Source organism: Solanum tuberosum, unplaced genomic scaffold, assembly GCF_000226075.1.
Source record: "Solanum tuberosum cultivar DM 1-3 516 R44 unplaced genomic scaffold, SolTub_3.0 scf00240, whole genome shotgun sequence".
Classification (NCBI taxonomy): domain Eukaryota; kingdom Viridiplantae; phylum Streptophyta; class Magnoliopsida; order Solanales; family Solanaceae; genus Solanum; species Solanum tuberosum.
This window is the reverse complement of record NW_006239164.1, coordinates 262,578-275,084: the sequence shown is the minus strand read 5'-3', so window position 1 is coordinate 275,084 and position 12,507 is coordinate 262,578. Positions and strand designations below refer to the sequence as shown.

At 32.6% G+C, this 12,507-nt stretch overlaps 3 protein-coding genes across 8 annotated transcripts; all 3 read right to left on the bottom strand.

The window, feature by feature from the left end:
* Positions 1–1,063: 1,063 nt before the first annotated feature.
* On the bottom strand, positions 1,064–1,996 carry LOC102596470 (putative B3 domain-containing protein REM15). The gene is made up of 4 exons (XM_015313236.1): positions 1,894–1,996; positions 1,678–1,790; positions 1,339–1,570; positions 1,064–1,165 (listed from the first exon to the last, which is right to left on the bottom strand). Exons 1-4 carry the CDS (start codon positions 1,994–1,996, stop codon positions 1,128–1,130), a joined length of 486 nt encoding a protein of 161 aa, XP_015168722.1. The 3' UTR covers positions 1,064–1,127.
* Positions 1,997–2,992: 996 nt separating this feature from the next.
* LOC107062535 (B3 domain-containing protein REM10-like) lies at positions 2,993–5,568 on the bottom strand. The gene is made up of 4 exons (XM_015313255.1): positions 5,438–5,568; positions 4,321–4,633; positions 3,424–3,557; positions 2,993–3,251 (listed from the first exon to the last, which is right to left on the bottom strand). The coding sequence occupies exons 1-4, from the start codon at positions 5,501–5,503 to the stop codon at positions 3,006–3,008; spliced, it is 759 nt and encodes a 252-aa protein (XP_015168741.1). The 5' UTR covers positions 5,504–5,568; the 3' UTR covers positions 2,993–3,005.
* Positions 5,569–6,551: 983 nt separating this feature from the next.
* LOC102604776 (B3 domain-containing protein REM10-like) lies at positions 6,552–11,669 on the bottom strand. 6 transcript variants are annotated; one of them, XM_006356976.2, is made up of 10 exons: positions 11,492–11,666; positions 11,086–11,407; positions 10,543–10,613; positions 10,152–10,383; positions 9,325–9,467; positions 8,949–9,177; positions 8,179–8,253; positions 7,949–8,079; positions 7,614–7,848; positions 6,552–6,946 (listed from the first exon to the last, which is right to left on the bottom strand). In XM_006356976.2, exons 1-10 carry the CDS (start codon positions 11,555–11,557, stop codon positions 6,909–6,911), a joined length of 1,542 nt encoding a protein of 513 aa, XP_006357038.1. In that variant the 5' UTR covers positions 11,558–11,666; the 3' UTR covers positions 6,552–6,908. The 6 variants fall into 6 exon arrangements, with proteins under 6 accessions (XP_006357038.1, XP_015168734.1, XP_015168735.1 ...); XM_015313248.1 differs by lacking the exon at positions 6,552–6,946 and adding an exon at positions 6,955–7,236 and having other exon boundaries at positions 7,949–8,076; positions 11,492–11,669; XM_015313249.1 differs by lacking the exon at positions 6,552–6,946 and adding an exon at positions 6,955–7,236 and having other exon boundaries at positions 7,949–8,073; positions 11,492–11,669.
* Positions 11,670–12,507: the final 838 nt, after the last annotated feature.

Sequence of the window (12,507 nt, the reverse complement as noted above, 5' to 3'; positions counted from 1 at the left end):
ATCTTAGTAGCTCAGTTGATTAACTCTCCTAAATCTCCTCTCCATTTCGAGGTTTAGGGTTTATTAAGCGGATCCTCGAAAAAAAACTGTAAAATTTCTCGTTGATCAACTGTAAACTCGGATTCTGCTCCTCCTCCATGGCTCCATTTTTTTTTTCCTTCTTTCCATTTTCGTCGAGTTATTGCTTGAATTAAATATACATAACGTAGTTTTAATATTAATAACTGAGATTTAATTAATTAAAATAGAATCTTAATCATGATTAGAATTATCAATTCCTTCCATATATTTACAATCCCAAAATTTTGGCTTTATAATTAAAAAAATTCTAAATATATTAAAAACTTCTTTTTTTTCTACCATGATTAGATTGTTTATGCTTATTGGACAGATCAAGCGGATAATTATACTTTACCCGTTTGGCCTATTGAATATCAATTTTTAAATATACTAATCAGGCAACAAATAAACTATCGATTGGTTAAATATCGGATTAGTAATTAAGTTATCGGCGGTGTATTGACTCAATCATTTCATACTCCTTTTTTTTTACTTTCATTCACCAATAGTCCAATATATTAATCTCCAATCAAACAAAATAATTATATGAAAGTCTAAACTTTGAGGATGCATGCACGTAAGCATTTATTTAACAAATATACTTACTATAGAAACGTAACTACAATTTTTATATTAACTCTTAGCAGGTTAATGGTTTACTCAATAAGAAAGTTGAGTAATTCTTCTCCACAAATAATATATTAACTTGTTCACCAACCGTTAGTCCGATAACTTAATACCCATAAGTCAATAAACTAATTTTTGTGGTTGGCTTATCCATTATGTTTCGATTTTGAACAACCCTAGATGGAAGTATAAAACAATTTGATTGCAGCAAATTATCAAAAAGATATTCTTTTTGAAAAGAACAAACAAAAAAAAGTAAGACGAACAAATTGAAATGAAGTAAGACAGACAAATTGAAACGGGAAGAGAGTAGTAATCATGCATTAGAGGATACTTCAAAATAGAAGTAGAACATATCATACAACTTATCAAAGTTATTTTTTTTAAGATATAGCAAAATGTAGTAGATCCAAAAACATTATATCCACTAGCTTTAGTGCCTAGTTTCCTTTCCCATCACCAATTGCTTCATATTTACCTACAAATGTTACAAACAAAACATAGCCTCAGTACAGAATCTAAATTTTGGAGACTAAATTGTATAATCATGGGAAAAAAATCATATATATCAATTGTTATACATTATGAAACATCAATATATAAAAACATCAAAGTCATGAAACTAAAAGAAGATTCAAAAAATATACTTACAATGGAAATGAACTATAGGTATTTTGCCATTGTTGATGAGTTCAAACTTGTAAGTTTCTCCTACTTGAACACCGTTGGCTTCTATGAACTTTCGCCATCCCTTTTTAATTCCAAAGTGGCGCTTGTCAATTTGCCCAAGGCACATTGACCATGATCTCCGTTTTTCATCCATGATAATCAACTCGCGTTTATCCAGCAAGCCATTTGATTTTGCAAAAGCGATTGGAAGATACTACTCAAATTTATCCCAAATATATAGATTAATACCGCATTCTCACTAAAAGAAAGAAGAAAATTAGCTAAGGTAGTTGTTACTAAATTTGTTAAAATCACTCTTACCAAAACAGGAAATCTGAGGGTGTAAGGTTTAATAGTAGATATAAAATGAGGGTTGGCATCAGCAGCTTCTTGTGATTTAGGAGTACTCACGTCCGAGGTCTCAAGCATAGCATCTGTTATTGCTTTAAAGTAACCAAGAAAAGAAGAAACATTACAATCATAAATGTAACGAAAAGACAGGGATATTTGACATAACTAGAAAGGTTCTTTCCAAACCTTTATCTGACATTCTTTCAGCATCCAAATCTTTCTTCTTTACTTCAGCCTGAAGAAATGGGCTTTCTCTCAAATCTAGTTTTGTTAATTGAAACAACAACATCAGTACTGAAACTGAAGATGAATTTAAAACCAAAAAAAAAAAAAAAAGATCAAGTCGAAACAGAAAGGAACTATTATCTGTTGGGCATATACAGTCATACAGATAGTACCTTTTCTGATATTACTCGATGAAGTGATTAATAGCAACATACTTTTGAGGAGTACCAAGGTTAGCTCAAAGGGGTTTCTACCACACACTCAAAAGCTTCTCACAGTAACAGTAATTTTCAAAAGGAAAAAAAGCAGAGCAATATTATTTACGTGTACATTGCTTCTAAGCAATATACTTCCTTCACATTCTTCAAATAAGAGAAGTCTCTAGACAGTAAGAATTTGTCCTCTGTTGAACCACGGGAATTGAACATTTGTAGGACTTCATAAGAATTTGAGAAATATGTAAGATAAAGTAATAAGATCCACAACAAAATGCTATACCGAACAAGCAAGGGATAATGTACGACCAGGGCAACAAAATGGAATCGATTAGAAGATGGCAGAATCCTAGAGCTAAAAAATGGCAAATGCAGATCTACGTTGAACAGAATATCAATCAAGGTCAGTTAACAGAACATGTGTTGACCAAAAAATTCAGAGGCTCAGTGACAGAGACAAAGTAAGAGTAGATGAAGCACACACAAAAAGACCCCTCGAGGCCCCTAACACCTCTCTAGTTGCTTCCCTGATGCAGCCAACTGCTCTACCCCACATACTATTTGCGTCCCCACAACTCCCCCAAGCCCTCATAGCCACCAACTTCTCCCTAATCTCCCGAGATTTGGCCTCTGTAAGGCCTCCCCATCTAATCCTTAATCGGTCATATGCGACCCTCTTCTTCTTTCTCTTGGTCTTTCTAATGTGTGTCTAGCAATTATAATTCGAACCATAGAGATTGTGAACATACAAAAGTTGATAACTAGATAGGATCCTTGTAACTATAATTTCATCTCATCGTAATTAATTTAAATAAGTAAACAGTAGAAAACTGGATGAGATAATTTTAAGATAAGGTTTTAGATGAGAAACTTGCCATGAAATCTGAAGATAGGTGTTTCTCCATTGGAAACTATCTCAAACATTAAGATATCTCCTTCCTCAAAGCATTTTGTATGGCAAAATTCATGCCATCCACTTCCAATGAAGGTGTTTTTGCCGCTTGTATGCACACCAAACGTCCATGATCGTTGCTCATCCCTTACAATTATCTCACATCTCCTGTCGATGAGTCTGTTTTCTTGTGCAAATTGTTTTGGAATACACTGAAACAGTTTATAAGCAGTCACAAATAAACAATCAATATGTATGTTTGTTTTAATCTTCCAAGTTGTCAAACAGATAATTGTTCTCATAAGCTTATGTAGGAAACAAATTCATCTTTTTCCGTTTTTTTCCCAGCATAATAGTAAAAGTATAATGTACTTGTGAAATTACCAGACAATACTTTGAAAGGCAATAAGGTCTAATTGTACAAATGAAATGAGAGCGACTGAGATGCATGTCCTTATAAGCAGCTTTTACATTGGAGAAACCCTTGCCTGATTTCTTGATGTTGGGCTTTGGTTTTTCTGTTGCATTTGTTAATTACACACAAAGTGATGTCAGAAAAGAATATATATAAAAAAAGGAAGTTACACATTTGACTGCTCGGCCAATAATATTTCTATTTTGTTTTGGACGAACAACTACTTAAGTTAATTTCTCAAAAATAAAACTCCACCAACAAAATTACAAAACAGTAGCTTCAATGAGATATACCATGTCTTAGAGGCTATCTTTCAGTTAAATGCAAATATTTGTCATATGAGTTGAAATAAACTACTCCCTCTGTCCCAATATAAGTGAAAGGGCTCGGAGTACGAGGATCAATACACCTAATTTTGGGTGTGAATTAGAGCGTACATTCTCTATGTTCTTTTATTAAGTAAATTTACATATTTGAAAGATACATGAAAAGTACTATAGTCATAAATTTATGTGTTACTTCGCCTTCTAAAGTCAAGTCCTCAAGGAGTATGGTGTGGTGCTGCGGGTGAGATTCCTCCACCTTTAACCAGATGTCTCAAGTTTGAGTCTTGTGAATAGAGAAAAATCTTGCAAGGAGGTGTTTTTCTCTTTAATGGCCCATACTAGACCTGGATTTATTTTAATCTTTTCATCTCACTTTCCTATTTCTATTTTAGTTTTTCTAAATGAAGTAAGCATCATCAAAATTGTTCCTCGTATTCATATCGGCAATGGCATTATTACTATTTATATATACTTTGCATCAAAATAAGAAAATAATTAATTTCCATATAGGAAACAAATAACAGAACAAAAGAAGTTCACCTTTGAATTCCGATTTCTTGGAAGACTCTTCAACAATACACACTTTTTCTTCTTCTCTTCCATGAACTCCTTGTTCATATTCTCTCTCACAACAACTTGAATCAAAGATGGCGACCTCAAATTCCATGTCTCCTTCATGTCTAAATATCAAAATATTTCCCAATTGTAAATCATGGTCCTTTACAAACTCTTCCCAACCATCTTCCAGTCGCCGGCCATTCACCTTCACGGACCACTTCTTACTTGCCCGTCTTAGCAATGCATATTCATTCGTCTGTCCCTTCAAATACTTGAAGAAACCTACAGGAATTGTCTGCAATACAACAATTTGTATGATTAAAATGGCCTTGTCCCATCATTATCAATTTCAACACACAATGCAAATAAGCATGTGAACATTCCTAAAATGTCAACAACAACATACCCAGTAAAATCCCGCAAGTGAGGTCTGGGGAGGGTACGTAGACTGTACACACCTTACCACTACCTTATGAAGGTAGAGAGGTTGTTTCCAAAAAACCATGTTACACTAAAATATCGACAAATATTAAATTCGTAATCCAAGATTTTGAAAGTGTATTGATCAAGGTTGACCCTACCAAGTTTAAACCCTGGATCATTCTACAATGCTAATACTATTTTCTTAGAGGTGTCAAATAGACAGGTTGAACTAAATTTTAGCGATAAACAAGGAATCTTAACTCAACCCTCGAAACACTTACCAACTTTTTTTCTCTATAACGACTATGATCAACATATCAAACAAAAAAAAAAGGATTTTTTAAGGGAAAACTACTTGATAAAAGCAAACACATGCACTATGAGCCTCATCATGATACAACGTCTCACCCACTCTGTCAAAACTTTCTTATACCTTACCAGGTATAAAACAAACTCAACTCATGGATCCACTATAAAGTCAGTGAGGAGTCGTATTTACATGAAATAGCAAGAGTTTAAATAAATTACAACACAAAACAAGAGTTTAAGTATCGATTTGCTATGTATCAGTATCAACACATACAAGTATTTTCACCCAAATAATCAATAAAACTGTGATAAACTCCCTCACACATGTAGCAGACCCCTAAGGAAAAATTGAAAGTATTTTACTTACAATTTGTTGCTTAAAACCTGGCAAAATAGGTTTTAAAAAATGAGGTTTTTTTGGAGGGATTTTCATGTAAAGAAGTTGAAAAGTTACAAAAGGAATGGAAAACCCTGCGTTCAAATCAGGTACTTTCTCCGGTTCATATTATTGCTCTTTGGGTATTTATGTTTAAACCTTTTTTTGTTCCTTTATTTATATTTTCTAGGTGATAAAAGCTTAAGAAATTTATTAGTTATATTTATGATTTTACTTTGAATTATTTTTATTTACAAAAATAGTTTAGCAATAACTAAAAATGGGTAACAGTGGAAACTGATGTTTAATTTATGTCATAAAATTTTTTTTTCCTTAATAGATGTGCATTATTTTACAAATTCTTAATATGGAACCGAGCGAGTAACTACGAATTTAAATTATAATTTTTTTGAAAAATATACAAGTACCCCCTAGACTATGACCGAAATTCCAGAGACACACCTTAACTAAACTAAAGTCCTATTACCCCCGTGAACCCCTTTTTTTTGTAAATTTGTGCACCTTTTTGACTTACAATTTGTTTTAAATTACGATTTCAAACTTTTTAAAATGTAAAATTTTGACCTATAAATTTATATTTCATAAAAAAAATCATAATTTTAAACTTCATTAACAAAAAAAAAACACTCATTCTCAAAGTAAAGAAATTGTTAGTATCATATGGGAGGATTTTATCGAACAATAGCTAGTTACTACTATTGTTGATTCATTACACTAGTGAATCTTTGTAAATTTATTGATACATTGTGTTAGAATATTCAAATATTTTTATTTATGAATTATAATTGCTCATTTGGTAACATAGTATGAGAATAAGGAAAATTTCGATAGGTTTTAACAAATTATGAGAGTTTTATGTTTATAAAAAAAATACAATTTAATTATGAAATTCAAATTATATATCCAAACAATAAAATTAACCTAACTTCAAATCATGTCCAAACTGGTCTTTTAGCTAAATCAACCTTAATTAATGATATTATAGAAAATTGTTCAAATGACTTTTTAGATAGGTAAATAAGGACAAATCTAAAAAATAAATTTAATTATTTTCTAATTATGTAAATAAACACTTATTATGAGCTTGAGTTGGTTAAAATGCAACTTACAAGATCACTGAATTTGAAGTAAAATGTACATGTCATAATCAAATGGAGGGTAATTGAAGAACATTAAATCTAAGGTACATCTTGGACCTCGAACTTTGGTTTAGTGGTAAGAGCACAACACGTGATTTATGGGTTTAGTGCACGTTACAGGTTCAAAATCCATTATTCACCGAGCTTTGAACCATGCACCATCGGACCTCGAGGATTTCTCCGTTACGAAAAAAAATCTGAAGGTACATTATCTGTTGAGATTAGAGCAACATGTAGTATAACCAAAGCATCACCTTCAATGCTCCTTTCCCTTGCCCATCACCAACTGCTTCACTAACTTGTCAAGGGCTTTGCTTGGCATCCTTTCCAGAATATATACCTGAAAAAATTCTTCTAAGATTACATAGACTCTCTTTGCAATATATCTAGTTTCGTAGACTTGATTCCATAAAACCAACAACAACGTACCCAATGTAATCCCACGAGTGGTCAGGAGAGAGCAGAATGTACGTAGACCTTACCCCTATCTTGGGAATCTTGGGAGGTAGAGAGGTAGTTTCCGATAGACCCTTGGCTCAAGGAGTCTGATAATAGAAGTGAAGCTAGATTTTCTTTGTGTGTATGTGTGTGTCAGGGGGGGGGACCTTGTAGGGCATTTGAACAATTGGCCTTTTTTGACAATACATGCAGACTATATAAAACCTTCCACAGACTATTAATATCAAAGTAAGGTTGTAGGACAAATTTTAAAACTTCATCACTCTTTCAAAGTGTGTCATAATTTTCATATGAAGGGAGTTTAAAAGCGCGATGTATTGCACGGAGGAAGATCACGAAAATAGGTATATAATTAACCCCACATAGTGTTTACACCAAATCAAGATATTTAACTTTAGCACCTAAAAGTTAAAGTAACCATGGTTTGAGTGATGAATGTGTGTATGAACGATGCTTGTCATGCATTTATTGATTTGGTGTAAACACTATACATTGGGTGCAGGTAAATTGATATCATGAAAAATAAAGGGAAGTAATGAAATACTCACGATGGAAATAGGCTACAGGTATTTTTTCATTGTTGATGAGTTCAAATCTATAGATATCTCCTACTTGGACATCATTTGCTTCTTTGAACTTTTGCCATCCAATGTGAATTCCGATGTGATCATCTGACACTGGCCCTAGTCGAACTGGCCACGATCTCTGTTGTTCATCCATGAGAATCATCTCAAAACGTCTATTCATCCAGCCATTTGATTTTGCAAAAGCCAATGGAATATACTGCTCAAGTTTAATCCCATTGCATAGATCAATATCGTGTCAGCACAAAAAAAGAGAAACTCTTACTGAAGATCTTAACAATTGATTCAAATTAACATACCAGAAAATGTTTGAAGATGGAATAGGGCTTAATAATAGAAATAAAATGAGGGCTAGCATCATTAGCAGATATTGAAGCAGGTAGTACTTTCGGAGCAGTCACGTATGAGGTCTTAATCTTAACGCCTGTTGCTACTCTCAAAATACAAGGAAAGATGGAATCAGAGAAATGAAAAGAAAAAAAAATGTATTAGATACAACAACAAAAGGTCTTGCTCTTGGAATCCATACCTTCTGTGGAAACACTTTTAGCGTCCAAATTGACCATCTTTCCTTCGGGCTGAGGTGATGCACTTCCTTTCATATCTAGTTTTTAAATTGACACAACAATGTTAGAATGAAACATAACATGAATATTTAAGACCAAAAAATAAACATTAGGAAAAGTAAAATTTTTGAGGGGAAAAGAAGAGATGAAAAGAATTTGATAAGAGCTAATTCAACTCTCAGAAACATAGAGCTTCTTTTCGGGACTGGGGAAGGTCAACTGTAGCTGAAAAAAGGAAAATCCTATCTCATAATATACTACTAAGTTAATTTCTTTAATAAAACCGATATTGTAAGTCGCTCAAAAAGATCTTCTACAAAACTCGAAAGCTTTTTTCAGTAACTGGTACTCTCAAGAAAGCAGAAAAGGCTTGTGTAAATACTTTTACTTAAAACATTCACTAAAAATCATCTAAATAAGACACTTCATAAATAAGAACCTTCCAATATGAGCTCGGGTTTTGTTGAACTTGAGAAAACATAAAGGATATAATAATAAATGAACAAACATGGTGATTTTTCACTAACAAAATTTGTGTCCAGTATTTTGAAATCCAAGACATAGAAACTATGAGGTAACAACAAATAGAAAGAGAATCTTTAATCACTAGTAAGGATCCTTATAAAAAAAAGTGAAGTATGATGTTATTGTATTTATGATTTAAAGAAAGAAACAGGTACGCGAAAAGAGAGAAAAACAGAATTTTTAAAAAGGGATTAGATGAGAAATTTGCCGTGAAACTTCAATATTGGCTTCTCTCCATTGTCAAGTATCTCAAACATTAAGTAATCTCCTTCCTTTAAGCAATTCACAATGCAGAACTTGTGCCATCCGCCAACAATGGTGGTGTTTACCCCACGGGCATATAGCTTAAATGTCCATGACCGGCGCTTGTCTCTTATTGTTATTGTACATGTCCTGTTTCTGAGACCGTTTAACCGTGCAAATGAGACTGGAACTCGCTGAAACAGCTTATAATCAGTTTCACAAAAACGAGATCATATGTATGCTTCACACTCTGAAAAAATTTCTCATGACGAAATGAGCTCTCTATTTTTCCTTTTTTCTATTTTTAACAATGGAAGAAAAATTTAATTTCGACAACTTACCAGAGAACACTTCGAAAGGTAATATGATTTCATGGTACAAACAAAATGAGGGTGAGAGAGAGGAATGTTTTTTGCAGCTTCTATGTTGCGAAAAGCCTCGTGTGATGACATGATGTTGCACTTCGATTTTTCTGTTACATTTGCTAATTACACAGTCATGTCAAAAATATTAATCGAACGTATACTTACAAACATGAACAAAAGAACATTTGAATAGTTAATTGTAAAGAAAAATATGACAATAAATTAATTATGACAAAAGGATTACAATTAAAGTATGAATAGCATCTAAACATGCACCTCATCCTTTGGCTAAGTGTTTATCTAAAAAAAAGAACCAAAAAAAAAAAACTCAAACTTCTTTTAAGGTTAAGGGAATTAACTTGCAATTGATCAAGTATAAACTAATTGTACTATGATATATAGCAATTTATTAATATTTTTATGCTATTAACGTTCGTTTCAGTAATTACAGTATGAAGGACTACTTGTTGATTCAAAAGAAGAAGTATGTAGAACTACTATTTTAAAGATCTTATTTCCTTTAGAAGATCATAAACTACTACTACACTCATGTCATCAATATATCTGCATAAAGGTTGAGGACTAAACTGCTTCTCTAAAGATTTTTATTTGAAATCAAATTTCCAACTGTTCGGTTGGGTAAATTTTAAAGTGTAGCTATTATGAAGAACACATTTTACAGTTTGAACAACCAAACACGAAATAATTTAACTGAAGATGTAATAAAGTGTTGCAGTGTAGTGTATACAACAAAGTAAAAAGATTGTTAAAAAATAAGAGGTTGCTTAAACGAGAAAACTTACTATGGAATTCCCATATTGGCATTTCTCCATTAGCAACAACCTTGAATGTTATATGATCTCCCTCCTTTATGTCATTTGCATCACGGAGTTCAGCCCATCTACCTCCAATATAGACTTGAGAATAGGAGGTATATAGCTTTAAACTCCATGACCTTCGTTTTTCATCTCTAATAATCAAACTACATTTCTTGTTTATGAGACCGTTTGCCCTTGCAAATTTTCCAGGAAGGCGCTGAAATAGTTTTGAACAATTTGCACAGTTCATCAAACATACAATTAAGCTTCATATTTTCACGGTAAATACCACCAATAAACAAAGAGGGGAAGCAAAGAAAATGGTGCACACGTCTCCTTTAGCCTCTAGATTCTTGAAAGGAATTTCGAGACTTACAAAGTAACATTTTGAAAGGCAATAGGCTCTAACTTTGCATACAACATGAGATTGGTTGCGAGTAGCAGCTTCTGCACAGGGAAAAAGCCTTACATTGTTAATTGTAGACAAATCCAAATCCAGAAAATAAAATGTGACAAAATGATTACAATCAGAACACAAACAATCTAACACATGTCATCATGCAAGTTCACGGGAACCCAATAACTTCTTCACAAACATTGTATATCTATTAACAAATCAGCTAAACATCTTTAACTATCGAATTGTGAACCCAGTTATTACTGTTTTATTAACTTAAAACCATTGAGGAACCCACAAACTTCAACCTCTGCATCCACCGCCCTTTCACAAATTTTTAATATAAACAATTTGAGACTTATGCTAAGACCTAATTTAACATAGTATAGCTTGAAGGAGTGAATTCACAGAACCATGAACTATTGGGCAATCCTCTTCTGTTTGAGCTAGCTTTTAGACCCAAAACCTAATTTAACTAGTAAATTCATCATGTATAAACTAATGTACACTAAAAAATCTTACCTTTAAACTCAAATTCCTTCGAAATTTCCTCAACAGTCCGGGCTCTTCCTCCTTCTCCTTCTTCCTGCAGATACTCTGCATATTCTCTATCACAATGACTTGAATCAAATACAGAAACCTCAAATTCCATATTTCCTTCATGTCTAAACACCAACAAATCTCCCAATTGCAAATCATTCTCCTCCACAAATTTTCCCCAATTACCATCTTCAAATCGATGTTCATTCAGCTTAATCCGCCATTTCTTACCACCCCTTTTCAGTACAGCACGTTTAATATGCTCGTATCCCTTCAGATACTTCAAAAAACCTATAGGAATTTTCTACAAAATCATGTATAATTAGGGTAACATTGTCCCAAAATGACATGAAATAGTTGAAAGTATTAGTAGTACAAAAATACTTACAATTCCATTTTTGAAGCCTGGAAGAATTGGTTTGAAGAAGTGAGGTTTCTTTGAAGGTATTTTCATGGAGGTTCAAGAAAGGTAAATTACTGTACAGAAAAAGTGTTCACTTTCTTCTTTACACACAAAGGTGTGTTTGGTTGTAATGAAAATGTTTCTCTATGAACATATTTCCTTTTTTTAAAAAAAATATAACTTAGACGGAAAGGGTAATGTTTTTTATAAACTCTTGAACGAAAAAAGGATAGAGACATGTTAGGGATTCAAAGCATTAAAAGAGGCGTTATGATTTTGAGTATGGTAAGTGTATAAAAGTTGATGAGATTAAATATGTTATTTGTACAATGCTCAGGAAAATAACGATCAGGTCAAATTAGATTTTGGTGGAATTTTGAAAGAGCGTAAGCTTATAATTTGGTGATATATCTATGTATTACAAGTATGAAATGGATAACTAGATTGTTTAATGTCGTTTTTAAGATGGTGAAAATGTGTGAAGAATGGAGGTAGAGTACAATGATTTTATTGGACATGAACAAGGTGATATTCGGAGTTTCCAACAACTAAGGGTATCAAGCTACTAAGACACTTGATTTGAATGATGAAAACATAAACTATTACTTCTTTCATTTTAATTTGTTTGTCTGATTTGACTTGATACAGATTTAAAGAAAGTAAAAAAAACTTTTGAATATTGTGATCTAAAACTAATGATACGTAGAATGTACCAATATCCTTTAACCTTGTAGTCTTAAATATGTCAAGTGGAAAGTTAGAATTAATGAGATGCCAAAAAGGAAAATAAAATACTAAAAAGAAAAGTACAACAAACAAATTGAAACTAAGGGAGTATAAAGATTGAGAAGTTATAATGTCAAATCTCTCGACAACAAAAAAAAAAAAGCCATCCATATCCACTCTTACATGGATAAGAATACTCCATAATTCATCTCTTCTTTTTCTTCTGGTATCATGATATAAACCAAAAGTGTGACTTTAATCTCAAGAGTTAATAA